This window comes from Temnothorax nylanderi, unplaced genomic scaffold (assembly GCF_030848795.1).
Source record: "Temnothorax nylanderi isolate EJ_2023f unplaced genomic scaffold, tnyl_v1.0 TNYL_tig0203_pilon, whole genome shotgun sequence".
In the NCBI taxonomy this organism is placed as follows: Eukaryota; Metazoa; Arthropoda; class Insecta; order Hymenoptera; family Formicidae; genus Temnothorax; species Temnothorax nylanderi.
The window spans coordinates 272,294-298,871 of record NW_027249265.1 but is presented as its reverse complement, the minus strand read 5'-3'; the positions used below and the strand labels follow the sequence as shown (position 1 = coordinate 298,871).

General features: G+C 39.9%; 4 protein-coding genes across 11 annotated transcripts; 2 read left to right on the top strand and 2 right to left on the bottom strand.

Moving 5' to 3' along the window:
* Positions 1-1,748: 1,748 nt before the first annotated feature.
* On the bottom strand, positions 1,749-3,724 carry Grx3 (Glutaredoxin 3). 2 transcript variants are annotated; one of them, XM_071717111.1, is made up of 3 exons: positions 3,500-3,724; positions 2,462-3,074; positions 1,749-2,200 (listed from the first exon to the last, which is right to left on the bottom strand). In XM_071717111.1, exons 1-2 carry the CDS (start codon positions 3,547-3,549, stop codon positions 2,462-2,464), a joined length of 663 nt encoding a protein of 220 aa, XP_071573212.1. In that variant the 5' UTR covers positions 3,550-3,724; the 3' UTR covers positions 1,749-2,200. The 2 variants fall into 2 exon arrangements, with proteins under 2 accessions (XP_071573212.1, XP_071573211.1); XM_071717110.1 differs by having other exon boundaries at positions 1,749-3,074; positions 3,500-3,719.
* A 1,186-nt stretch (positions 3,725-4,910) lies between these two features.
* Positions 4,911-14,073, top strand: LOC139778938 (uncharacterized). Of its 2 annotated transcripts, none has more exons than XM_071717091.1 (9): positions 4,911-5,114; positions 6,918-6,980; positions 7,588-7,646; positions 8,400-9,022; positions 9,143-9,495; positions 9,569-9,704; positions 12,327-12,500; positions 12,775-12,910; positions 13,247-14,073. In XM_071717091.1, the coding sequence occupies exons 1-9, from the start codon at positions 4,941-4,943 to the stop codon at positions 13,392-13,394; spliced, it is 1,866 nt and encodes a 621-aa protein (XP_071573192.1). In that variant the 5' UTR covers positions 4,911-4,940; the 3' UTR covers positions 13,395-14,073. The 2 variants fall into 2 exon arrangements, with proteins under 2 accessions (XP_071573192.1, XP_071573191.1); XM_071717090.1 differs by having other exon boundaries at positions 12,772-12,910.
* Positions 14,074-14,370: 297 nt separating this feature from the next.
* Positions 14,371-20,451, top strand: Hr96 (Nuclear hormone receptor HR96). Its single transcript, XM_071717089.1, has 6 exons — positions 14,371-15,851; positions 16,918-17,390; positions 17,473-18,216; positions 18,295-18,511; positions 18,596-19,015; positions 19,222-20,451. The coding sequence occupies exons 1-6, from the start codon at positions 15,714-15,716 to the stop codon at positions 19,417-19,419; spliced, it is 2,190 nt and encodes a 729-aa protein (XP_071573190.1). The 5' UTR covers positions 14,371-15,713; the 3' UTR covers positions 19,420-20,451.
* A 503-nt stretch (positions 20,452-20,954) lies between these two features.
* Nagk (N-acetylglucosamine kinase) lies at positions 20,955-26,481 on the bottom strand. Of its 6 annotated transcripts, none has more exons than XM_071717101.1 (9): positions 26,343-26,386; positions 25,931-25,973; positions 25,531-25,753; positions 24,404-24,593; positions 23,042-23,126; positions 22,734-22,832; positions 22,321-22,573; positions 21,739-22,037; positions 20,955-21,612 (listed from the first exon to the last, which is right to left on the bottom strand). In XM_071717101.1, exons 3-9 carry the CDS (start codon positions 25,574-25,576, stop codon positions 21,346-21,348), a joined length of 1,239 nt encoding a protein of 412 aa, XP_071573202.1. In that variant the 5' UTR covers positions 25,577-25,753; positions 25,931-25,973; positions 26,343-26,386; the 3' UTR covers positions 20,955-21,345. The 6 variants fall into 6 exon arrangements, with proteins under 6 accessions (XP_071573202.1, XP_071573206.1, XP_071573204.1 ...); XM_071717105.1 differs by having other exon boundaries at positions 25,617-25,753; XM_071717103.1 differs by lacking the exons at positions 25,531-25,753; positions 25,931-25,973 and having other exon boundaries at positions 26,343-26,481.
* Between the last annotated feature and the right edge of the window lie 97 nt (positions 26,482-26,578).

Here is a 26,578-nt window from a genome sequence, read left to right as displayed (position 1 = left end):
CAAAATTGCAACGAATATAAGCAGAAAAGCTTCCAGAGCGCAGTGTCTTTACATGGACGGCCGGAACGAATTGACGGCGCATGCGGGTGGGATATTTCGTGTTACTCTATGATATTAACATCATTGTAGGCGCGTAATACAAATAGTTATTGAGTTAAACAATGGCGCGGAATTGTCAACCGCGCGGTAATATCCAACTCTACCCTAAAACAAGCGCCACTCGATATCTCGAGTGGCACGAGCGATTATCACCTGCCTTCCTCTCCGCGCGTCGCGAGCGATCACGGCAATTTTTCAATTTACGGTAAAGGTTGCGCTCTCGCGAATAGATCCGGCATCGCAATTATGTCGTTGTCATTAAATTACCGGGGACGATATACGATTGTACGAATGCCGCGCGCGTGAGGCGTGGCATTTCGCCGTTCATGTCGCGTAAAAAAAAAAAAAAAAATTATTCAAAGCGGCCGCACTTTCATTATTCTCCCTGCGCTCGAACGGGAAATTGGAATCAACTCGTGAAGTAATTTCGAGAAACGCGGTGTGACTGCGCAATTTTCTCTCTCTTCCACGAGAAAATTGCAGCCTGTTCCGACCAATTCCGACTTTCAGAATTCATTTCCACGCGGTATCAACGGTTGCCCCGGTGGGGAATTATCGCTATTTGTGGTCGCGCGCTATCGACCCTCGCGCGAGGCGATCGAAAAATTCGGTCATCACCATTGGTTTCGCTGCCGCGATAACTTTGTTTCTGCGTGGCTGTGCGATTGCAACATCAACGCGGGTAGATTAATGCCGCGGACGCGATAAAATGTCCCATGTGTGTGTGTATTACGCTGATTTCCGCATTTGCATCTCGGCAGCTTAATCAGTCGGGAAACATTACTGGCAGTCGTAATATTTCCCGACGACTAATATTTCATTTCTTATATTTTTTCATTTACCACACGTTGTGTTACGCATGAAAAATTATTCTTTTAAATAATTTTATAATTTTTTTCAAGTATTTTTCCTGTACACGCGTACAGAGATTTTATATATACAAGAGAAAGAGAACACACATAATATGGAACATATTTTATAATTATATATACTTATATATGTTATGTACTTTTGATTTGAACAATTGTTTACCAGATTTGTAAAACTCTTCAGTGATACGCGCGTGCGATAGAATTGTACGACCTAAAATCATCATCGTGGATGAATCCGCTCTCTTCAGATTTACCTATATAATTTAATTTTACTGATTACACACACACATAAACACTTATTATTATTATTAATAAAAAGAAATTATATACATGTATATAATTTTTATATAATATGTACCTTCGAGGTACGCATCGTTTGCGTGCGTCATTAATGATATTAAATAAAAAGTAACACGATAATAATTTACGTCTGGAATACGGACGCAAGAAAGCGATACAAATACTGCATTCTGGCGTCATCTGCCATGAGCGAACGCTCAAAGCTACATTGCTGCTGCATGGACGACGTGAGATGACGCTGCCTGTGACTTTAGTAACTTTAGCCGAACGATACTTACGAGCCAATTTCAGCGTAATTGTTGGTAATCGTTGCCTTCTCACATGAAGTTAGGTACGTTTGGAGTTTACGCATCTATAGGTATTCATGCATTATGGCTTCACCTGACAGTTTAAAAATATAACACGTGACAGATTAAATATAAAAAGCAAAGAATAATAAAAATCATATGGTATAAAATTAACAATATTAATGAGGAATCTAGCTAATTATGGCAATTTTTTATTACACAACCGCAGCTCTTATCTACTTAATTGTAATTCTGAGATATATTTTTGTAAGATGTGTTGTGTATATATTTATATAATAAAAATCATGAGATGACGACGCGTGGCTTTGTGTAAGAACGATTAACTGATAGCGGATTTCGGGTTCAATTCCTATCCTCATCTCACATATGCTTTAGTTTTACAGGTTTGGGAGTTTTTAAATGTTTCGGATAAGAAAGATTAAATTTATCACCGTGTCTCCAACCAATTTTACTTCTCACAATCAGTTATTTGATACAAAACTTCTAAATTCTATTTTCCTTTTTCTAAACTTTCTTCTTTCCTTATATATAAACGCAGAAGCCTTCTCTTAAACTAATCATTCGCATGTCGTAGCCATGCGTCATCCCAGAAGAGGTTGAATGGACAATCAAGGGTTGTAACTGGAAGAGTGTGAAGCAAATGGATTGGCTTGAAAATGGTAGAATATAAATTATAATTACATGAAACAAAGTTATTAAACCATAACTCACTGGAAGATTTAATTTATTCCGCGAACAGGATATGTAATTTCAAATAACGCATAATATAAAATAACGTTAAAAAGATGACAGTTGCAGGTAGTAATTGCTTGGAAAAATAACATTATTCGTCACTACTTATACGCGGAAATCAATGTGAAATAGAGTATTACTTAAACGGACCTAATTGGTATCGGCACTCCCTTTCTTTGGTAGCATACTTTCTAGTTCACCCGACTCGTCCATCTCTTTCACTATGTCCAATCCGCCGATCAGCTCCCCGTTCAGGTACAACTGCGGATACGTCGGCCAATTGCTAAACTTTTTAAGTCCTTCCCTAACGCTATTGTCCTGTAATATGTCGAACGACTTGTAATCCGTCTTGTAACCGTCCAGGATGGAAACGATCGTTCTGGAGAAGCCGCATCGTGGATTCGCGGGGTTCCCCTTCATGAACAGCATGCACGGCGCTTGGTTCACCAGTTTCTTTAACCTATCCTCAGCAGACTCCCCCGCATCCTTGTTGTTCAGAAAATACTTGATCTTCTCGGTCAATTTGGGGACATTAGCACCGTCCACCCTGCCTAACACGTTGCTGTCCCGATACAGAAGAACCGTCGGCACGACAGCCACTCCGGACTTCAGAGATACTTCAGGCTCGTCTTCCGCCTCGATCTTAGCGAACTTTACCTCCTTGTACTGCTCCATCTCGCTCATCTCCTCGAGCACGTCGTTCACTTGGGAACATTGGTCCGCCCATGGCGCGTAAAAGTGCACGACGGTAAGCTTCTTGGACCTTGCGCAACAAAACATACTTATAAAACATACAGAAAAAAAATTACGAAAAAACAGTGAGCGTACACTCGCGCATCCCTCACGCGAGGAAGAAAATACACTGACCTCTAATAGAAAAACCGACAAAGAGGAAAGAAATGTTTATAATCTCGTCACACTTGTGCTCGAGAAATATAACGCATTTATTTTACAAGGATTTAACACCTGCTGATTTTTTAAAATACTTTTTAGGAACAAAATTTATAAAATTAGGATTTCAATTTGATTTTATTCCTAAAATGATAATTTCAAGAATAAAGTAGTTCTTAAAAATTAAAAATTCAGTAAAATGTAAAAAAAAAAGAGAAGACCGTCGTTCTCGTGGGAAGGGCATTCAGGCAGAAGAGGTTATAAGGCTTCCATCGACCCGGTGCCCCGATTACTCACTTGACGAAGTCGTCGAATGCCTGCTCCGTGACCAGGTTGGTGACAGCCATCGCGTCACTCGCTTCCGGTCGGCCGGTTCTCCTCGCGTTCCACTCGGCCGGGAAATGACCAGAAAATGACACCACTGACCGCCGTGTCGTCAGAACTCAACGCTCAATGACGCTCAACGCGTCTACGCGACCATCGGCGCCGTTCTCATGGCCGCGGGTTCGCCCGTCGGCGCAATCGCGCCGAACTTGCCGCGAAACGAGCAAACGGATGAACGGGACGTCGAGAGAAAATACTTGTTATATTTTAATAAATATTTGTTTATGATAGGTGTCAAGGTGTTTTTCGTCAAGAGGGCCATATTAAAATTTTTGTAATGACCGGATAAGTTTGATTTTTGAAAATCATATAGAGACAAAATATCTTCATTTTAAAATTCTTTTATATTTTAACGTTAAAATTTGTTGGCGGGTTGGATAAAAACTTCGAGGGTTGAATCCGGTCGGGACCTATCAAAGACCTCTAATTTATAATATATTGTTAATATACATATAATTTAATAATATAAGCAACATGTATATTATTATTATTATTATTATACTATATATAATTATTATTATTATCGTTAAAAATAATATATATAATATGTGATATTTATAATATGTTAGTAATGCTATTGAGATGAGATACTAAATTGTTAATTGCTCGTGGCCGTCATCCATAAGATTCGCATTCTAAAAAGGTTCATTCTACGAGATCTTAATTAAAGTATTTCGTAAGTCACGGTCTGATTAGCTGGACTTGAAATTTTTGAGGCAAAACGTCGAAGTTTTTCTCATTTGCAATTTTGCAATTATAACAAAACTGCGGTTAAGACTTTTAAATAAAGGCAACGATCGCTGCAGAGGAGATTAATTCTGTTTCGCAACCGCCGTCGAAGGCGGATTACAAATAAGAAAACACGCGACTCATTTTTCTTGCCTTTCTCTTCCAAAGAGATACTTAATTATAATTTCAACAATCTATCGAACGAAATTTTATTCATTTTATATCATTTTTTTTCTATTATATATATATATATATTTTTTTTTTTTTTCTTTAAGAAGAAATCGGTCGCAGGAAAGAGTTGTCGGAATTAAAATCACGTACGAGAATTATATTTCAAAAATGTGACTCAGCAGCTGTCAGACGGTCACATTTCGCGTGAAACTAGGCACGGGTCATAATTCATGCAAATATGCGAGAGGGGGGCACTCACCTCGCGCGAGACAGGCCTGACGACGCAGGTGCGCTACGAGAAACTGACCAATCGCGCGCGAATGGCCACCGGCGAGGGTGGCGGCCGCGAGTCGGGGGGGAGAACAGGAGCATGAACGACGAAAGACGGGCGAGAGGAGGGGGGGGGAGGGGGGCAGACCTGTCAGACGGTCGGTCGCGCGGCCGCAAAAAGCTGATGCAGACGCCGCCGGACGGCGAACGTGCGCGTGTGACGGTCAATTTTTTTTCTCCCTCGCACGCGCGCGCGCGCGCGGGGCGGCCCGCGATGTCCAAGAAGCTGTCGCGACACGATGCCCTCGACGACATCTCCACCTGGAACACGGAGGGAGTGCTGTGCCTGCTGCGCAAGGTGAGTGAAGTTCGTCGCGTCGCGGACGAAGGGAAGTCGCGGAACTCGCGGAGCGCGAGTGGGTGCAACTTCACGGCGGACACCGACTGTCAAAGGCGCGACGCCGACCGGAGCAACGTCAGGGAGCACCGCGGAGCACGGGGAGGAGAGAAAGAGAGTGTGAGACGTGCGAGGCGCACGTGCGCGTTAAAGGCAGTAAATACGCGTGTATATTTATAGCGCGACTCGTAGGAAGGAGAGGATTGCGCCGCGGAAGAGGCGCGGGTGGCCTCGCCAGGATTCCCGAGCGATTTTCCGGCGATCATCGAGTTGAGGTTACCGACCCTCGCTCGCGGCTCCTCCGCAGTCCGCACTCCTCTACGCTTGCGACTTTTTACCTAGCTGTCTCCAGAATAGTCCAGAATAGTCCGTGCAGAAACGTATCTCACGTGCTGAAAGTACCGAAGGATCGAGAATTTAACAAACCAAATCCTGACGCAAAGATAAAAACTATGATGAATATATTCAGTTGACGAGGTGCGAAGAGGAGGATTCTGTAATTTTATTAGTAAAAGTACCTATACTTTTGGTACAATTAAATTATTTGGTATAGTAATTTTACTATAAATTTACTATACTAAAAGTATACTTTTACCAATGAGAAAGTAACTAGTATACTTTAGATATTTATTTAATTAGTAAAAGTATTTATTAGATGCAAAGCGGAAGACTAATTTTATTGTAAAAATATATATTTATTTAATACATTCAATACATTTTATTATAAAGTAACGGAGCTAGCTGTAACACAGTCACATAAACGTCGTTTATCTCACTCGAACTTCACGCGTGTCTAAAAGACGTCTCGGAGGTATCTCAGGAATGTCTTTTGAACGCGCGTATCACCTGGATAATCTTTAGGAAAACAGGATTCTTACGTTTATCGGTTTAACAAATTGCATTATTACAGATTGCCGCAGAGAAGTAGCCCTGTTTCTTTAGAAAGACGGAACTTTCTGAGTCACGTGTAACGAGAGCGTTTCGCCCGAAGCATCGATTATCGCGCGTTAGGGACAGCTCGTCTCCTGGAGTACTCGGCCGGCGAAAGGAAAGGGACGCGGCACTTTGCATTTCTTCGCGCGCGATCGGAATCGCGCGTAACTTTCACGCATTCCTCGCGGCAACGCCGTCTGAATGCCGGTTTAAGGAAACCGATCGTGGTTTCCTCGCCGCAACTTCGTTTCCCTTCAATCTCACGAAAAGAACGTTACACGGCCCAGATTTCTTCCTCACGGTCAACGTTCCGTACGACTGAAAAATAAATTAATATGTGTATAAATCTTGAAAAAGAGAAGAGAGAGAGAGAGAGAGAGAGAGAGAGAGAGAGAGAGAGAGAGAGAGAGAATGACTTTGAGAAAGAAATCTTGAATTTTTCCGTGATTCAGATCATTTGAAATAAGCATAAAATCACACAGTGAGGGCACAATTGAACAAATAAGCAAGGAAGTACTATACATATTATCTTATCTATTCTAGTATCATCATCGAGATGAAAATGTTAGAATTCGGTAAATAACTCGCACTCAACGATGTGTATGACGCTACTTTTCCTCGACACATCATCATTATTGGATCATTTCCTCTTTTCGTCTTTTTTTCCCTTTTTTTTCTTTTTTTATCAATTAATATTATTAATACATTAATGAACGCGTTCTTTCTCCATGTATGAGAGATATCAATTTCTATATATACATATACCTATGTGCGTGGTCTTTATCAGTATCCTGTCAACGATTTCCTGCCAACAATTTCCTCATTTTACAGAACGGGTTGGAGGAATGTTGCAAGGCAGTGGTGAAACGGCAGATCGACGGCGATGAGTTGTTGGTGAGTGAATTATTGTACTGCTACGAAGAGGGACAGCCTATATGCCTCGTCGGTGTTCCTGTCGGTGATCCCCAAGTCGCTCGAATGTACAGGTTGCCTTAAAAAATGCAGCGTCCTGATAATGAAACCTCAAACTTCGCGTTTTCCGCGTTATTTGATTTTGGACACGCGTTATTTTTATATGTTAATCATTAGGATTGATTATATTTTTTAAAAACAAAGATTCACATTAATCTTGATTTATAAGAGAAAATTTCCGGAATTAGCTACGCGTGCTTATCGCGCCACTTATCTTTTTACGTTTACTCTACGAAATTTATTTACGTGAACGCCTACGACGATTCTCTCCGCGAGAAATTAATTTTCGTCGATTTAACCCGTCTGAAAAATGTTTTCTCGCCGGCTTAATAAATCTCCGAAATCGCTGACTCGATGGTAATTAGAGAGACTCGCGTGCCACGCGAGCGATGATTATATGTGTGTACCCACTTCCACCGATAATGCACAGACGTGTTTTTTTTTTCTGGTTGCAACAGCAATATTTCGAGACGGCCGGTGACGGCGCGCGCGCTCTTAACGGGGCCTTAATTAATCGTAATTATTCCAGCACTTGACGGATGGGAAGCTGGCTCTCTGGAGGAGTGACCTCACGCGTCCACTGACAGGGTGAGAGAACGAACCAAATCCAGCTTTATTTCTGCCCGAGTCGTGCTATTGCCTCCGCTCTTTTTCTCTTCTTCGCGGAATCGTGTCTCGCGATTTTCTCTCATAACGCGTTCTCTCTTAACGGTATCCGGATTATTCAGTATGCTGAACAGTCCATCGCGATCACGTACCGTTTGTAAGTGTTTACGTACTTAAGAGGTACAGGCATAAAGCACACAATTCGACTAGGAATTCCTGAAGTAGAAAATACCATGTAATATATGATTAATACGTGATTTTAATATTGTCTCATTTTATTTTTATGTTTATTTTTATATTTTTAGATCTTTTTATTTTTATATTTTTTCTTTTTCTTTTTCAAGTATCTAAGGAGCTATCTTTATCCCTTGAAATAAGTTTCTAGTAGCAAGGAATTGTTGACTTATACGACGCGGTCGCGCGGCAAGAATGCGCTATGTGGCTAACTCTTTATAAAGACGCCGTCGCAAGCTATTCGCGAAGATATGTTTCGCGCGACTGGATAATTATTTGATGACTGCAAGTCGTGCATAAATGCGTAATTCTATCGCGTGGGTCGTGTCCGATCGTTTCACTCCACATTCGCGTCGATTTAACGCTTGCACTACCACGTTACTTATTAAACTCAACATAATTCTCTATTCTTCTCGCGTTGAAGATTAACATTTTACTGTTAGGCAAATATCCCTTTTCGTTAAATTAAAAAATCATTAATATTGATTAAATTGATTGCAGAAAATTATGGGCATTTGTGCAAGAGCTGAATAAGTCCCCAGAAAAATATCTGCCGGCCAGGATTGTAGAAGTGCAACAAAATGATGATCACTTGAGCGATGGTGGTTCTTGGGGAACCGATTTCGAGGATGAAACGGCCGAGGAAAATAACTCTACCGAAGATATGCAGGAAATCATAAAACCAAGTCTGATCAAGAACAAGCAAGCGTCTTTGCAGAATAATAGAATATCGATTAGCAGAATGCCGACGCGACCACCGTCGAAGAAAATAATAAAACCGGAGGAGGAAGAGACTTATGCTAATTGTCAATCTGCTCAGATTGAAGAGGAGAATATGTACGCGAATTTTCAAGAGACTAAGCCACCACCGACAAGAAACATCTCGAGGCTACACAGTGAATTGGAGAAGATGACTCTAGCCGAAAAACTGAAGTTGGAGTTGGAGGAGTTGAAGCGGAGGAATGATCCGACAAAGAAACCTGAGATCAGGCCAAAACCAGAAACTCTGCCGTTGAAAAGAATCCCGATGACGGCTTCCGATAAGAAATCTCCGCAGAAATCTTTCCTGCACAACGCGCCAAAGACGCACGAGCGCGTTTCTAATGAACAAAGCAAAACGCAAAGTTAGTTCTTCTTCATATCATGTTTGTGTGTTGATTCTTTCGATATGGATCTCGATTCTTTTATGAATAATGATATTAATTATATGATATTAATAAATATTGCATTGCTTGGCTTTCCAGGAAGGATGGGCGTGCCGCCGCCGCCGGAACCTAAGAGAAACAAGGACTACACATTAATGGAGGTCAAGAAAGAAGCCGACAAAGAGTTATCGAAACCACCGGTTATCTTAAGAAATTTCGATCTCGTGGCGAATTTGCCGGCGCAAACGGAGGAGAGTGAGGACGAGTACGAGCCGTTCGACGATAACATTATCGAGCACGTGCAGCAGAAAAACGAGATCTCACGAGTTGATAGCAAGCAATCGTTACACAGCGGTCGCCAAGGATCAGTCGAGAGTGTTTACAAGCCACCCAGCGCTGCGAGTCACGAGGAAGAGGAGGATTACGAAATTTACGAGTCTATTACGGAAGCGGTAAGTCTTCAACGGTCACTTCGGAATTGTGATTACAAGACTTGATGAATTATTTACTGTCATGTTGCATTAGCCGGAGGATAATGATTACCTGAGCCCTATTCAAAGGCATGCAAATGATGCACAAGAACCACCTCCTTTACCCGCCAAACCATCGCCGCCCCCACCGCCTTCGACTCTTCCCAGTAGAACTAGCTCGAAACACAAAGGTAAGCCTATTTCTCTGCATTACGAAAAAACTGTGACTAGACAAGCAATTAAAAATATATAGTTACATATAAAATATTATAGGGGTAAAATTCTATAAATAACTTCTTTATATACCATATTTTGACATTAGCAATGATAATGTTTAATGGAGAGTTATAAGTAATATATAATTTTCTTTTTAAAATAGTCTAATTAATTTTTTCTTTCTTAAAAATATAATCTTAAAAACTTGAGGAAATCTTAAAGATTGAAAAATTTCGTTTGTTATTACTCGATACAATGTTTAACTCATTTAAAGAGCGATTAGATGCAAACCATTTTCGTTAGTGAGACGTTGCGAAACATGCGTTCTAGCGAATGAAAAAAAATGCAGGGTACCGTAGACTCGAGACGAATGCAAGACAGTAGTCGCAAGAACTTCTGAGCATATGTTCGACAAATGTTGCTTATCGTTGGTTCCCATGCAACCTGATGCGCATTACCATCGCGATACTGCAGACAGTCGCGTATCGGCCACCGTCATCAAGACCGGATTTGCACAAACCGTTCTCTCTTTGTGATAGCTGTACAACGCAGAATAGTGTTTTGCTTCTGTCGCAGTATGTCAACGACGTTGCCGCAATTATTCGTAATCTGCGGCATTTTTTGTATGCGGAAGTCGAGACCTTCGACCTTCAATATGAATAAAAGATCTCAAGCGTTAGGCAGGATCGGTGAGATAAATCACCGTAGGTTTTCGACTCGAGTGTGAGACGTCAACAGTGCGAAACGTCGAGTCGATTTTGTCAGTAAAGTCCCGTGGCGGAGAGATTGCAGTCCGTTCTCGATTGATAACAATATATATACATGGAACTCCCCGGGGAAGAAAGGAAACGATAAGTCGCAAGGACGGACAAGATAGAATATACTACAGCGAATTCTATTTCTAATCGCGATTCGTACGACGTGTCTGCCAAGAACTGCGATAAGCGTGTGGAAGGATTCGATAAGAGACCGAGAGAGCGAAACACTGGGTGATGGAATGTGTTCCTGTTTTTATCTACGGCTGAGCAAACATCTCCTAGGAGGTCTGGGCACGCGCCTGGCCGATGAGGTCGCCGATATGATAGTGCGGATCAAGAGGGGCCTGTCTACGTGTTGTTATTCGCAACCGCCTGAGCCACCAGGTATACAGAACGATTAAACAACGCATTGTTCGATGACTTATCTGTATTTGCATCGATACGGTGTCATGCGATCGTGCTACAATGCGAGAATGTTGCGCTAATGGAACATCTGTTCTCTCTTCGTTAGCCGAAGGTCGTCGAACTCCGAACGGCGGACGAAAATATATTTCAAAAATTAATTATTCGCTTCTCGCATACGTTAATTTTCGACAAAACGTCGTATAATATTATTTGGCATAATTATATCGATATATACCTTTACAATGTAATTTGTATTTAATTATTTGCAATATAATTTATGTTTGTATGAAGATAAGATTATCCAAATATTACCGCGATATCTCGGCAGGTAAACTGACGTTATTCAAATTTACACCTGGGCAAAAACGCTTCCGAAATAACGTAGGGAAATCTTACATTATTTTTTTATTCAGGTATATTCTGTCCAGTTTGTTAAATCTGAAAAGTTTCTCGATGTTAAAAATAAGAGTGTAGTACGTGATCTTCCTTCCATGTTTATTTCTACAGTCGGAATTCATTTTTGATAATTATCGTTTATATGACTTTTGCGTTTTACAAAGATAAACTTGCAGATGAATAGTTGGCTGCCTTAGGAGAGAGCACGAGATACTGAAAATTCCATTCTTCTTTTTGAAAAGAAGACCACTTTTATCAGATTTTCTTTGTTTCTCGCGACCACTGTAGGATCGTCGACCTTCCCGATCTGATTTACGGAAGTTATTCTTGAACGCGCTTCGGATGTGTCTACGTCCCATGCCGAGAGACCAACGGATTGACCACCACTTTTCTTTTTTCGCGATGCTTTAAAAGGCTCGTGCTGGAGTTAAATGTCAGTTTCGCTGAGATTCTTGCGACGATCGTATCGTGCATCGGGCGTATTCCTCAAACCGGTGCGTCTCCAAAAAATGCGTCTCCGGACGATAGAAAAATTAACGACAATACACTTTTGATAGATGTCTAAACGTATTCGCGATCCGCCAAAGTATACGTGACGAAATTCGCGACACGATGGCAACTATAATCAACGATACAAAGCGGAATATATCGCTCAATACGGCGATACGCCGGCAAACGAGCCTTTCGGAGTGTTTGACACAGGAGACTCTTACGCAAGCTCGACTTAACTTAGCAAGTTAGTAATGTTCGATCGATTTGTATTTTAGTGAGATTTAAATGTTTGTGCAACGATGTCTATTTTATAGTAAAATATTGTTCTCATTTTTATGAATTAAAATCCTTATCAAATTATGTAATCATCAAATTACTCTTTCCACAAGTTTATAATATTATATATACATTTTATCTGATTTATTTGGAGCTGTGTATTTATTGTATGAATATAAAAACGTATTACACATTAGTACATGTATTGTGTAAATATGTGGCAATTATTGTATCAATTTACATCCGCTTGGTCTTTTTACTTGTTTGCAGAGCGATCACCGGATAAGAAATCAGCCACATTACCTCATGCTGGCAGCAATACTTCACTGTCAACCGAGAGAGCCACGCGGCCGTTGCCACCGCCACCCGAGAGGCAATCTTACGTGGACAAGCCCTGGTATCATAATATCACGAGAGAACAAGCAATTATTCTTATCAAAGAACGTATGTATGAATCTTTTAGATCTTTTTAAATAGAAACTTTTAAAAGAGAAACGCGGCTAAATTTTCCTAAAAAATCATCAAAATTAAGATCGCGAATTAAAATCTATTTAGAATATCTATTTAGAATAATATATGAACGTCATAAAAATATCATTTGAAGATATTTTATCTTCTGTATTTTTTTATTGTAAGATTTTTTTTACTTAACATGTAAGAGCCGTGTAAAATTCATAATTCGATACGATATAACTGTTGAATTGTATATTTTCAGAAGGTTCTTACAGTAATCCGCAAGACGGATATTTTCTTATGAGACCGTCGACGACAAATCCCAGCAATCCTTTAATTTTGGTACTTTGGTTCAAGGACAGGGTTTTCAATGTTCCGGTCAGGAAGAGAAATGACAACAGGTACATATGCCTTATTTATTAATTTTATTGTTTTATTAAGATGCCTTTTGCCGTACACTCAGCATTGTAATCTAAATTTAAATATTATGAAAAAAATTATTGTGTTAATATTGTATTAATCTGATAAATGATTGGGCAAAATTTTAGGGCCAACATTTTATATATGATTGAAAAATTTTAATACTCCACTTTACTTTATTGTTAGCAAAGAGGAGACATGAAAAATTCAGCGTGTAACTCGCATGCAATACGCGCGGAGATAATTTTTTGTTAATTTATTACTTATTCTATACAAATAAAATTTAGTTTAGAAGAATATTTCTTAAAATTGTTTAGGTACGCGTTAGGCTCCCCGAAAGTGAAGGAGCTGTCTTTCTCGACGGTGGAAGAAATCGTGACATATCATATGAAGGAGGAACTGGAACTCCACAGCAACGGCGTACCGGTCGGAAGTACGAGATTGACTGATACTCCACCAAAGTGATTTTTTAGTTCGCTACATTCGAGCCTATTTTATGCGGGAAGGAAGAATCTTTGTTGATAATCTCGCTGTATATAAGGAGCATATAAACACTGCCGAGCAAACATTTTTTGCTCTAGACATTGTGAGAGTATGAAGAACACAATTAGGCTGACGAACAAGGATTTAAGCGGTGCCTTTATGTATTGAGAATAGATGCGTAAATTAATCAATTGCGTAATCGTGTCGCACGAGACATTATTATTTTACTACTATTCCAATGACAAGTTCTGATTCGATTTGTTCGTCTAAGATTTATCTCGACAATTATGCGTGCCTTCGATAAAGTGACGTAAGCGAGCTCGATTATGAAGCAACGGATCTCTATTGCGGTAAAGATACATATATTTTTAATATATATATATATATCTCAGTTTCTTATGAATTGGATATATTTATGTGCTTAAGAGAATAGATATTTTGTAGGATAAATTTTTTGAGTTCTTCATCGAGCGTGGAAATAATATTGTATCGTTACTTTTTTTTATCAGTATTGTTATATTTTTATCCGTGCACATCGGTCACACGTTTGATCTGTGCCGACTGATGATTGATCACATGTGTGTACATGCTATATCTTAGCTTTCGAGGGACCGATGCGATGATGTGTACGAAGACTTTATTAAATCTTTCTTAGAAACTGTGCAGAGGCTTCTCTATGCGTACGAAAGACGAACGTTCGCTCATCCATGAATGAAACGGCGCAATATTACCGGTCCTATCGCTCTTTCTCTCGCGACTGTTTACGTTTTCTCCTGTTTCTCGTCCTCTTCCTCGCTCCCCGTCGGTCACGATTGCGATCCAATTTTGTAAACGTGAATCATACGGGTCGCTCGCGCGCGCGCGCGCGCGCACACGTCTGTATCTCGCTCGCCAACGGGAATGCGGACGATAACGATAACGCCGACCGAGTCGCCGGACGTATTGATAAACGATTCTGAAAGTCGTGGTCGTCAGTCGCGCGGTCAGCACTGTCAGTAGTGGAATTCCGTCAGTGGGCGAATTCGATTCGTCTCGTGGAGAAACGTCCTGGCGGTCGATCGTCGTAGACTCGTGTAAATGTTACCTCTTTCTCGCGTGTTCGTGACAATCGTGTCTGTCGTCCACGATCGCGTCCGTGAACTTTGAGCTAAGCTAATTGATAGAAGTAGAATCATAACGTTAACTTTATTGGGTGTCAAGAGCCGATATATCTAACGAGTTCACTTGAGGACTCAGTGATATCGCAGGAAGGGAACGATTACGATAAATAAATCGGAAGGTATATCTTTTTTTTATTGAATATTTCTTATGTAACATAATAATATTCATGTGCCGCTAGAATTCGTGAAATTCGAGCGTTAAATGTTATCTGGTAATAATCTTTCCTCGATAATGTACAACGGGGCGTGTTGTTGATACTATATCTATTTACTTGCTGCGCACTTAACTTTAATTACGTGTCATTTGCATTAAATTTTAACAAAAATCTCCAATCTCCATTATATTGCAGCCAATCTCCAAGTAAATATTTATAAAGTATCATCCCTGAAAAATCCTGAAGATTCTAGATTCTATTTATTTAGCTCTTCGAGCTTTTCTGTCAAAACTATCGCTTTTGCTAGGAAGAAAAAGGATTTTTTCGGAGAATCAATTGTCTACTTTCCGGAAGACAGGTTTGAAAGTACGCGCGAGAACGGTCCGCGATCACGTGGGTGAGGCCTAGTTACATTTCGGGGACGCGTTCGCGGTGTGGTACCTCGATGGACACGGAACACGGAACAGCGGCCAGGGGGTGGGCGAGGGCAAGAGGGAAAGAGGGTCGGCGGGATGAACGGATCGTACGATTCATACCGTATTACCATACGACGAATTTGTGCGCACCGTCTCGTTAACTGTTGACAAGTGGAGCCGTCAATTGAGCGCCTCATTTGGCACGGTCACTTAAGGAGCTTTTGTAGGCGCGGTTCCGAGCGGGGCGTTATTTGGCCACGTTCAGCGAGCAGGAGGAGGTGGCGGAGGAGGAGGAGGAGGAGGAGGAGGAAGATGCTGTCGTGAGCGGTAAATAGCCCAGACCTGGCCCCCTCCGGCAGGCACCGCGGACACGATAAACAATGTTAACGTGAGTCAACGGCGCTCCGAGCGAGCGAGAGGACGTGTCGCGCGGGACGGGATAAGACGTGGGGCCCGTGGGGGTGAGAGAGAGAGAAGGAGAGGCGGGAGAGCGAGGCCGGAGAACGATGTTGCTGCCTGCGCGGGTAAGATAAGACGTGCTAATCGCCCAAGAACGCCGCCCCAGGAGCAATGGACGATGAACAGCCGGCGAGGGAGGCCAACAAGATCTGCGGTGTCTGCGGCGACCGGGCGCTCGGCTACAACTTCAACGCCGTCTCCTGCGAGAGCTGCAAGGCCTTCTTCAGGAGGAACGCGCTGAAGAACAAGGTGAACTTCACTCCCGCTCCCGATTCGAAGCTCTCCAGCTGGCTGTTTTCCCCACAGGGGAACTCGAGGGGATCTCGATATATTGCGTTTTAGAAATTGTAAATTCTTTAAATTCTCGAAGACTGAACTTTCTGTCCGGTGATGACTTCTGAGGAAATTGTCTTAAAAAGAAGTCAATTTCACATCTTTTAACATTGATCTTAATATCGAGGAGCTTCTTTCTTGAATTCAGATACAAATTCAAGAAAATTCTAATACATATAGAATTTTTAAATCAATTCTATATGTATTAGACCACTATTGCTGGATTACTCATATATGTGACTCATTAGTAATCTGATGACCTTTATGAACTTAAAGTTCTAAAAACAAAAAAAATTATATCACTCTTGCGTTGAATGCATTAGTTAATTTGAATCATTTCTGAAGAACTCGAGAAAAGATTAATCTTAATAAACTTAATTTAAGTTACATTTTTCTTAGGTTAAAAAAGAGGATTAGATTATTATTGAGCCAAAAAATTTCTTTAATTAATTTGTCTGCGATTAATTGGTAGTTTTGGTAATTTTATGTTTTGAGAAAATCTTATTATATATATTGAAAGGATCTTTTTGTGTATTTATCGGCAGATCCAAATTGAAGCTGATTTTTTCTCATTTATATCTATATTACTCACGTAATTTTTTTATGAGATGATAAAAATGCATCGATTGAAAATATCTCGTTTGACCCGCCAAAAGATTTACAACGGATGTATACAAAAGATGCAGTTGTTAATCTTAAAAGCAACATCTGCTCATTGAAATTTATTGACAGTGGACTTGAGAACACTAGATAAGATGTATTTTCTTTCAGATACTGATGTATTTTTGTATTTGAGACAACTTCCGTTTAGCATAGCAGAATGTTATTATTGATTATTTATGAGTTTAATTGAAAACGAACGAATGCAAATATTAATGGACACGATATTTTTGGAATTTACGTTCTATTAGCAAATATATAAATATATAAAGCAGTACACTTTTTACATTAAGCTAAAGAGAAGCATATGTTCTCGTTGCAGGACTTCAAATGCCCCTTCACGGAAAACTGTACCATCACAATCATAACTAGACGATTTTGCCAAAAATGCCGTCTGGATAAATGCTTCAGTATTGGCATGCGCAAAGAGTACATCATGTCTGAAGAGGATAAGGTCCTGAAGCGGAAGAAGATCGAGAAGAACCGCGCGAAGAAACGGTCTCAGCCCGACAATGGCAAGAAGATTAAAAAGGACTGCGTAGACGATTGTACGTTCGAGGACACGTCGATGTCGATCAATTCGGTCGCATCGGCGATGTCGGAAACGTACTTTTGGGAATCTGATAAAAAGTACACAGACCTGGACAGCAACAGGCAAAACGTTGTTGAAAGTATGAGTCCAGTGACAGCGGCGAGCGTGCCGAGTCCTTCGAGTCCCCCAGAGAACACGAATATCGCTGAAACGAAAACGCTGGATATGCTGAAGGAATCTGCTCCGAGGTCCAATCTTGCTAGGTACGACCGACTTATCTGGTATACAGAGAGCGGCGCAGAAGTAAAAATCAATAAAAATTAAATAGGGATTGTTTGTTTACAGCCGCGCGAGATTCACCGATCTTAACGTGGCGCCTCAGAGTATAGCGACGGACAAGAGCTCTCCTTCGAATTCGGGGAAATACGAGCAGAGCTCGCTACAATTCAACTCCGCGTTTGAAGAGAACGCGCCTAATTACTCCGCATTCGAGCAAACTCGCGAACAAAATTCCCCCGTGTATATAAATCGCGCGTCGCAGGGCGAGACGAGTCGTTCTGATCCTCTTTCGTTGTCGCAACTCGCGAAAGAGGAGACGTCGATATGCCAGAAACCGAAGGAGATGTGTTCGAGCGGAAACAATTTGGTCGCCAAGTTCAAGCAGGATCCCGGTCTGCTGACAAAATTAATCAATAGTCCAAATTTAGTCGCCAAGATAATTCAAGATCAGAGGGTATTAATGAAGATTATGACGGATCCTGATATGGCTACGTGTTTGGCGGCAGATCCGTATATCACGCAATTCTTGAAGGAGCACGACACAATTGATACGGCGATCATCGGGCGCGACCGTGACGCCAAAACAAGAGTTCAGTCGAGGGAAGCTCCAGTGAATAATGCCAGCTCGGGTGATTCTAGGTATATCCCGAAGTCCAAGGGAGGTCACGTGGAAAATCCGATCCTGACGGACTTGATTACGAACCGCAACGCGGAGGAGTATAAAAATCAAAATTTGGAAACTAGTACAAATACAGATTGGAATAAAAATACAGCCGACGTTACCAAAGATGTTCTTCAGGACGTACAAAGGTAGCCCGTTATGCATCGAGTATCATATTTTCACGACGCGCCATGAAACCTGCCGCTAAAATTGAATATTTGTTTCAGAATACCAATCGCTGCCAATTCTATAGAGTCTATCTTATGCGAGGCCATCAAGTTAGAATATTCAGCATTTTCTAGTTTCGGTGGCAACCAAAGCAGCAGGGAATTGAATGACGCCGAGAGAGCGAAATTGAACGAGCTGATAGTTGCTAACAAAGCGTTATTAGCTCCGTTAGACGATGACATAACAAATTTGGTTGGCGAAGAGTGTAAATTCAAGGTAACACATTTAAAATTTTATGTCTCCTGTGTGTGGAATTTAGAAAAAGTAGATAATAAGTAGTTATAAAATATTTATTTGCAGAATAATTTTGGACAATCTGACCCAATGTTGTTAGACGTTATAAATTTGACGGCCATAGCAATTAGACGCTTGATAAAAATGTCTAAGAAAATAAACGCCTTTAAGAATATGTGTGAAGAGGATCAGCTGGCTCTGTTGAAAGGCGGCTGCACGGAAATGATGATCCTAAGATCAGCCATTAATTACGATCCGGATAAAGACATGTGGAAGATACCCCATAGCCAAGAGAGCATGTCGAATATCAAAGTTGACGTTCTGAAAGAAGCGAAAGGAAATTTATATGCGGAGCACGCGAGATTCGTCAGAACGTTCGACCCCCGGTGGCGTGACGAAAATATCATTTTGATTTTAAGCGCAATCGCCTTGTTTACTCCCGATAGACCGAGAGTCGTACATGGTGATGTTATTAAATTGGAGCAGGTAAGTCGAATCTTTCACATTTTTTAAGTAACTTATTATTCTGAGACATTCTTATATTCTTAAAATATATGTACATAATTTCAAGTAATTTACACAATATTGAAACAACATGGAAGTTGGCAGTCAGTTTTATAACATGTATTTTTAGCAGATAAAGATTTTGAAAATTTGTTGGACCAAATTTTTCATGGATTTCTTTCTTCCAGAATTCATATTATTATCTCCTCAGACGGTATCTGGAGAGTGTTTATCCTGGCTGCGAAGCTAAGTCCACATTCCTCAAGTTAATACAGAAGATTTCTGAACTCCATAAATTGAACGACGAGGTCGTGGGAGTTTACTTGAACGTCAATCCATCCAGCGTAGAGCCGCTGCTTATAGAAATATTCGATTTAAAGCACTGATTATTTAGCTTGTAAAGTCATGAGTTTCCTTTGTGTGTGTGTGTAATAATAAGGGAATCGTACTAGTGCATTCGAGAGAATACTACATTCGTGCTGCAATGCATGTATTCCTAGGGTTATCCTTAATCAAGGAAACCGCACGATGGCTACATCGCCGATCCGGATATTTATGAAAATATTATTGTAAGTAAAACTTCAACACTGCATTGCCTCCTTGTATAAATGATATCGTGTAGCAACACGTTCTTTAAATATTTTTAAGCGATGGAATGAAGACTATATGTGTAAAATATCGAAATAGTTTAACGTAAAACTGAAACGTGCGCGCGCGGTCGCGCTTAAAACATCGCCAGGAACAACATTAACTACATGTAAATCATAGACATTGACACAAATGGGTATCAATGTCCGCCATAATTTAGTGTAACTCATCACAAGTGGAACGGCAAGCGATTCACGCGTCAATCCGAATAAAGTTGATTAAATTAGGACACTAATAAGGTAAGAGAGTGCCGTAATTAATAATAAACAATATTTCGCTTCGTAACAAGCACATATTGTATCATTAAGTATTTCGCGAAGTATCTTTTGAGCTCGATATCGTTCTCATTGCGTACTGAGAACAAATGTATGCGTACAACGACAGCATAATAATTCCTAGGTGGCTGTTTCGATCATGTGTTTCCTTGAAAAATAGTTAAATATGTAATTATATATTTTTTAACACGTGGATCGTTAAATTTTAAGCAAATGAATGTTATTTAATGCGACAAGGCCTGTGCTCATATATTATAAATATATATATTATTAAGAGTTGTAATTGTGTCGTTAAAAAATTTGTTTTTAAAAAATGAGATTACAATGAAAACAACTATATGAATTATGGTAGTCATGCTTATGGTATAAGCAGCTTTCAAAGTCTACATGTAAATAAGAGAGAGAGAGATATTATACTTGTATATATGTGTCGTTGTGTAATGTACACGAGATAAATTGTGATATATCCTGATATAAATATATTTTTCAAAAATACGTTGCCACGTAATTTTATGCCGGCGATAAGTTTCTCAAGACGCAAATGAAGCTTTTTTCGCGCTATGTATTTATATTCAATTAACGATAATGATAATTTTATTACATCACTTACCAGACACGATACGTCTCCGGATCCCTTAATCATCTGCGTTCGTCTGTCGGTAGAACGCCAAAAGCGTACAAAATAAGGATTACTATCGCGCTAATACAGCCCGCGACAAATATCAAGCTGAAGAGAGACAAGAGCAAATACAATGCAAATTTAATGACCAGACAGGAAATCCACAATATGAAGCCCCATGCCGTATCCCAGATGGCTTTCAGTCCCATTACTCCCATTCTTTTATCATTGTGAAATTTGGTGCGTATAGAGGAAACAAAATTCATGCCTCGATTGTGCGCTACAAAAAAAATTGCTTGATTTTTTGTTAATTTTTTTAAAAGTTTATCTTTACGAGGATACCGATACACTAAAGTATGTACATTATTTTCTACCAATGCGTGCTCCAAAAGATTTTATTATATTGCTTTCGGTTTCGTAAAAATTTATATACACGCTAAATCGATATTTACAACTTGTAATTTTTACAAACGCGAATTCTTTCATTTTTCGCAGATTTGTGTATGTCATTCATGTATTTAGAATTACACGTGTGCTTCATAACCGCTCCAATCGGAAACTTACTAGATCTTGCCAATTATTAAGCATGCGAAATAATCCGTTTGTAACTTTAGCAACGTGTCTGCAGATAAACTGTTTCTGCGTCGACTAAGCATATTTTTCGAAACTCATTTATTTATATCTTATCATGTACTTTCTCCGTTTCCGTGAACGTGAGCGCTTTTACAGTCGGACGTATGATTTTTTAATTCTACCGAATGTTCTGTCTTTCACGTCTCCGGATAATGATCGCGCTTGTAATGGAAAAAGATCTCGACATTGCTGTCGTACGGCTTGACGAATGGACAATTAATCTTCTCCGCGGCCACGTAGCAGGCGCCTAACGCTCCTGATGTTGTCAAACGCATCAGACTCAACTCGTCCACGACGTGCTTGTCATGGATTTCATTCACGAAACCGTCCTTCAAAAATTTCCACGATTTCCATACAGATCCGACGCAGATCACCTTTAACCCACCGTGAGCGAGTTTGAGATCCTGGAAAAAACACGCGATTTAAACAAAATCATTGGCAGGTCGATTTTATCATAATTTCTTTTCGTTATCAAGTTTTATTTGACATAAATTAGATCGTTTTATCCCTTTTGTAGCTGAGATACTGACGTTATGAGCCTTCTTCGAGAGGGCGTTAACATGTCTCGCCAGAAGTTGCCCAGCTTCCTCGAAGATTTTCAGGCACAACAGATCGCCTCTCTCGCAACCGACCACGACTTTCATAGTGAACTCGGCAATAGTGCTTTTGTTGAAATTCGCGTAGAAATACGGTAATATACCGTTCCTATCGGTCACATTGAAGTAACTTCTCATCGCCGGCCAGATATAGCTTATTGACGCTGATGCTTCCACGAAACCGTCCATATCGTCGAATACATATTTACAGGCGCGACGGGCGATCCAATAAGCTTGAAGCATTAACAAGGAAATGAAATTAATCGTGGTTCACGTCAAGAATTTAAATATAAATTATTCAAAGAATTTATTTAAATGAGAAATTAGATCACATTATTGTCAAGGGAACAAAATTTCACTTGTAAATTTTGTTTTATTAAGTTCAAGGAATTCTAAATCTATTCCACTATTTATTCGTCTTCTATTTATTTTATATTTATTAATGTAGAAGCTAATTTTAAACTTAATTTTGAAACTAATTTTCCACATTGTGTTTTTTTACAGTACAAAATGTACCTCCTCCCTCGTCGCCCAATATGTATCCCCATCCTCCGCAACCATGAGTCTTTCCGTCCGGATTGATCAGCAAAGCATTGCTGCCGGTTCCGGCGATCAACACAATCCCACCGGATTCCAAGCCAGTCCTGAGGCTACCAAGAGTATCTGAGCCAACCACGTAGTCCTTGGCAGACTGTGGATATTTTTCCAATAAAGTTTCCGCGAGTTGACGATTACTGGTTTCCTCCTCGCAACCGCTTAAAGTAAGTCCCTGTTGATGAAAGAAATCCTCGAATGAAAATTTACTCTTTCGAAAATCACAGTTGATTCCATTTAATTAAAGATTCGAAATTTGAAACTAGATCGTTTGTTTCAAATTCGCCTCATTAAATGTGACACTTAGATAATGAAAATACTCGATTTTTACTCACTACGCAATCTAAAGGAATGCTTTCCGGTATATCTAGTGCTTGTTTACCCTTCTCGATCATCGCGCTGAGTCTGGCAGCTGTCTCGTCTATTCCGATTGTCTAGAAGTATATCAAATCTCTACACTCTTTTGTGATAATTTTACTCCAGCGAGCAAAATGACATTTCTGTAATTATTCGAATCGTTTATTTTGAAAGTGCTGCAGACTTGGTTTTAAAAATCCCGTTGAAATCGTATGTCGATTTCCCCATCCCCGACTCGCACAGCACTTTAAAGATAAGCCATTCGTATAATGTCTTTTTTAATCACCCAATGATTAGTTTGCGGTCCTTTAACTTCTGTTAGCCTCGCACCTTTTCCGTCGAGTATTACGAGCGTGGAGTATGTGGCGCCTCTGAAAGTTAATTAATTGATAATTAAATTTGTGTTACAAGCGAAAAATTGAATGATTACGCGAACTGAATATCTCTCGTTGAATATCATCCAAATTTCTCTCTTTTTTTTAATCATTCTGCATGTACAATGCGACAATTACATAATCAGTTATATTTTCTCTTATTTAGTGACTCGATTATTTTTCTAACAAACAAAGATACATATCGATGTATCACTCAACAAGTGATATGTATGACCTGTCATAGTTAAGCGGTTTAATAAAATGATTGCTGTTATCAGTGCCCGAGATATCCTGCCTCTCTCTTTCTCTCTTATATAAGAAATCAATCGATATCCTGAGTCGAAGAATTATTATAAGTATTATATATAATTCAGCAAGATGATAAATTAAAATGTCCATATCTGTAGAAAAAAAGAGAGAGAAAAAAAATAATAGATATTTGTTTTCGTTATTAAAACCACTTCCGATTAAAAAATATTATCGCGCAATGAGATATGGAATGTGCTTTTTAATTTTAATCGATATATAAACTTCGCTCCCTTTTTACGGTTTGCGAACCACCAAATGTAATGAATCGCGAAGCATTTGTTGTTCGTTTCCTATTTAAAAAAATAACCCGACGATTTTTACAATTATTCGCGCAATAACAATTTTGCGAATCACAGCACTGACATGGGACAATGCGTTTCTCTTTCGATCCTCCTCGATGGAGGCAAAAATAGGTGCTTTAAACATGCGTAAGCGCGCGACGATAAGATAAATATTACAATAAAGAAGAGAGCAAACGCTACGAAGCGCTATACGAATCGCGAAATAAGCGAAGGAAATATTCAAGATGCACGCATAAGAAATGATCGATCAGTAACGATCGTGATTAAGAGCGGTTATCGATCATACATTATTTGGATTTCGACAGATAAAATCGTAGGCGGAACGAAAGTTATATAATTCGCAATTATTAAGATTGTTGTTATCTTCCCGGGGTTTCCCGGGTTGATTTTTAAATGGGAAACGAAACGATAGAGTACGACATTATACGTAGAATTCCAATATCTCATGTTTCTTCATAACTAATCTTTTTCCGTCGTGCTTGCTAGAGCTCGTGAAATACCTGACACAATGTATATTTATTATTTTGCTTATATATAACAAATAGACAAATTTTAATCGTCTCGGAAAGACGTTCATTTAACAGAATTTTGCTTTGTTACAGGAGTACGAAAGATTCAATTAATTGAATCAATTAGATACGATTGAGAGAAAGAGAAACTCACCCCTCTATACCACCGATCCTAATATCTTCGGAGTATTGCGGTTCGACCTGCGCCTGCGTGGGCATCGTAGCTTCCTGTACCAGGTCCGTGGACTCCGTCATCTTCGCCTGCTCCCTCAGATCCCTGCGTAACTGATGCTCATCCACGATCTTCTTCTCCTGCTTCCTCGCCTTTTTGCCCTTCTTCTTTTCTGCCATTTTTTAAAATCGCTCGTTCAGATTTCTGCGGCGAACTTCGAAGCTCGACGTGGACGTGTTACGAGGATTCGGCAGGATCTGGGTGTGACGGGATATAGCATGAGATAACATGGGACAAAATGCGTTACACAGGATGACATTTATTATCACTGGGAAGTAATTAATGAATTAATCGAATAACGAGGGAACATGACACTCTAAATAGATGCATTAGAATGAATTGAAAATTTTATTTTAACATATGCAACTTTCTATATTTCTTGCTGGAAAGTTGGAACATAATAATGGAAATGATTATCAATGTTCAATGTGTATCAAATCTAGTAAAATATATAAATCCTCAATTATAATTTCACAGTTTATAATAGTTATTATCGTTTCTGTTATCGATGTTGTAATCAAGCTTAATTATATTGGATTGATAAAACCTCGTTATTCGAACGGAATGCCACACTTGTTGCAGTAGATCAGATAGTCCTTTTCTAATTTAATGATTATGATTGCTGTATTTTTGATTTAACAAAAATTTCCGCTGTACAAGAACGAGAAAGGCACAGAAAGCTGAAACGACATAATCGTTAGCACATGTATGCATAATCCTCACGTTAAAGTGTAGCAATTTCCCACATAAACAATTGTAAAGATTTGCTCGCGTGGCAGCGTTTGCGTTGCTACGGCACACATACCTAGCGTTGGACGACTTATGGCACGTATTCACTTTATGCTAAAAGCAGTTTATCTCGACGGCGTATAGAATCATATCGGGAGATAAAGATACATGCATAGTCATTCGAGAACAGATTGTCGAAAGTTGAAATAGCAAAGGCACAATGCGATCCGCGCAGATACCACCGCCTCCAGGCGAGAGAGAGGGAGCGTGCCCCACGCTTCCAACGCTTCGAGAGCGATATTTATTTGTTAGTCCCTTACGGTCTTGTGCTCCGCAATTACGAACGGCGTTGATTATGCACTGCATGCTATTGGACGACGGGTCTAAGCGTGAATTGCGGACTTGCCGTTATTAAATTGGTCGTTTCTGCTTTTGTCTCTCTCTCTCTCTTTTTTTCGCGCGGAAATTGCGAACGCCTGGCGTTCTGGGAAAACGCAAGCGCACTTCGCTTCGCACGTGGCAATTAATTCCAAAGTTGATAAACTAATGAAATAAAAGTCACAAAATCATTAACAATAAGAATATATATATATAAAGTGTTGTAATTTAAAAGATATGGGAAATAATTCTAAACTTGAATTTTTATTTTGATGTAATTCTTCTTAGAAAGGGCTGCTTATAAGAAAGGAATTGGGTATGAATTAGGACAGATATACTAACTATATAAAGCGATGATCAATTGGCTAATTCCAAAGTTGGCGAACTAAAGGAGTAAACACAGTCATTACGATAAGAAAAAGAAATTAGAAGTTATGCAGAAAATAGCTAATTTAAGAAACAATCCTAATTGTAAGTTTTTCTTACTTTAATGTAATATGTATAATGTTTGTAGGGAAGAAGGTGATCAAGCACGAGTTAAGGAAGATGCATTAATATAATTTGAGATGGTTTTCTTTCAATTTCAAGTGAAAGAGGGAATTGCAAATCTAAAAGCCGGTTGGACCGGGCGAAAGGCATTTAAAATCCTCGCTCGAGAAAAATCGCGTCCTTGAAACCGGTTCGATAAACCAGAATCGCCGAAAGACACGCACGGTCCTCCGATTTTCCCGGAGTTCGGCGTGCTGAAACTTACTACGAGACTCCCGCTCTCCTTTGGCGCCAGGAACCGGAGCTGCAGGCTGAGAGTGAAAGAGAGAGCGCGTTCAGTGTCTGACGTGCGTGCCAACGGTGAGAAACATCTTTTTCTCTTCACCGCGAGTCTTCCAAAAATTGAAAAAATTCCACGAGAAACTTCGGCGTTTCAGAACGGAGTGCGCGAACCCAGTTGGGAATCCCGTGGCGGCGCGAATGAAAGCTGCCGATCGTTTT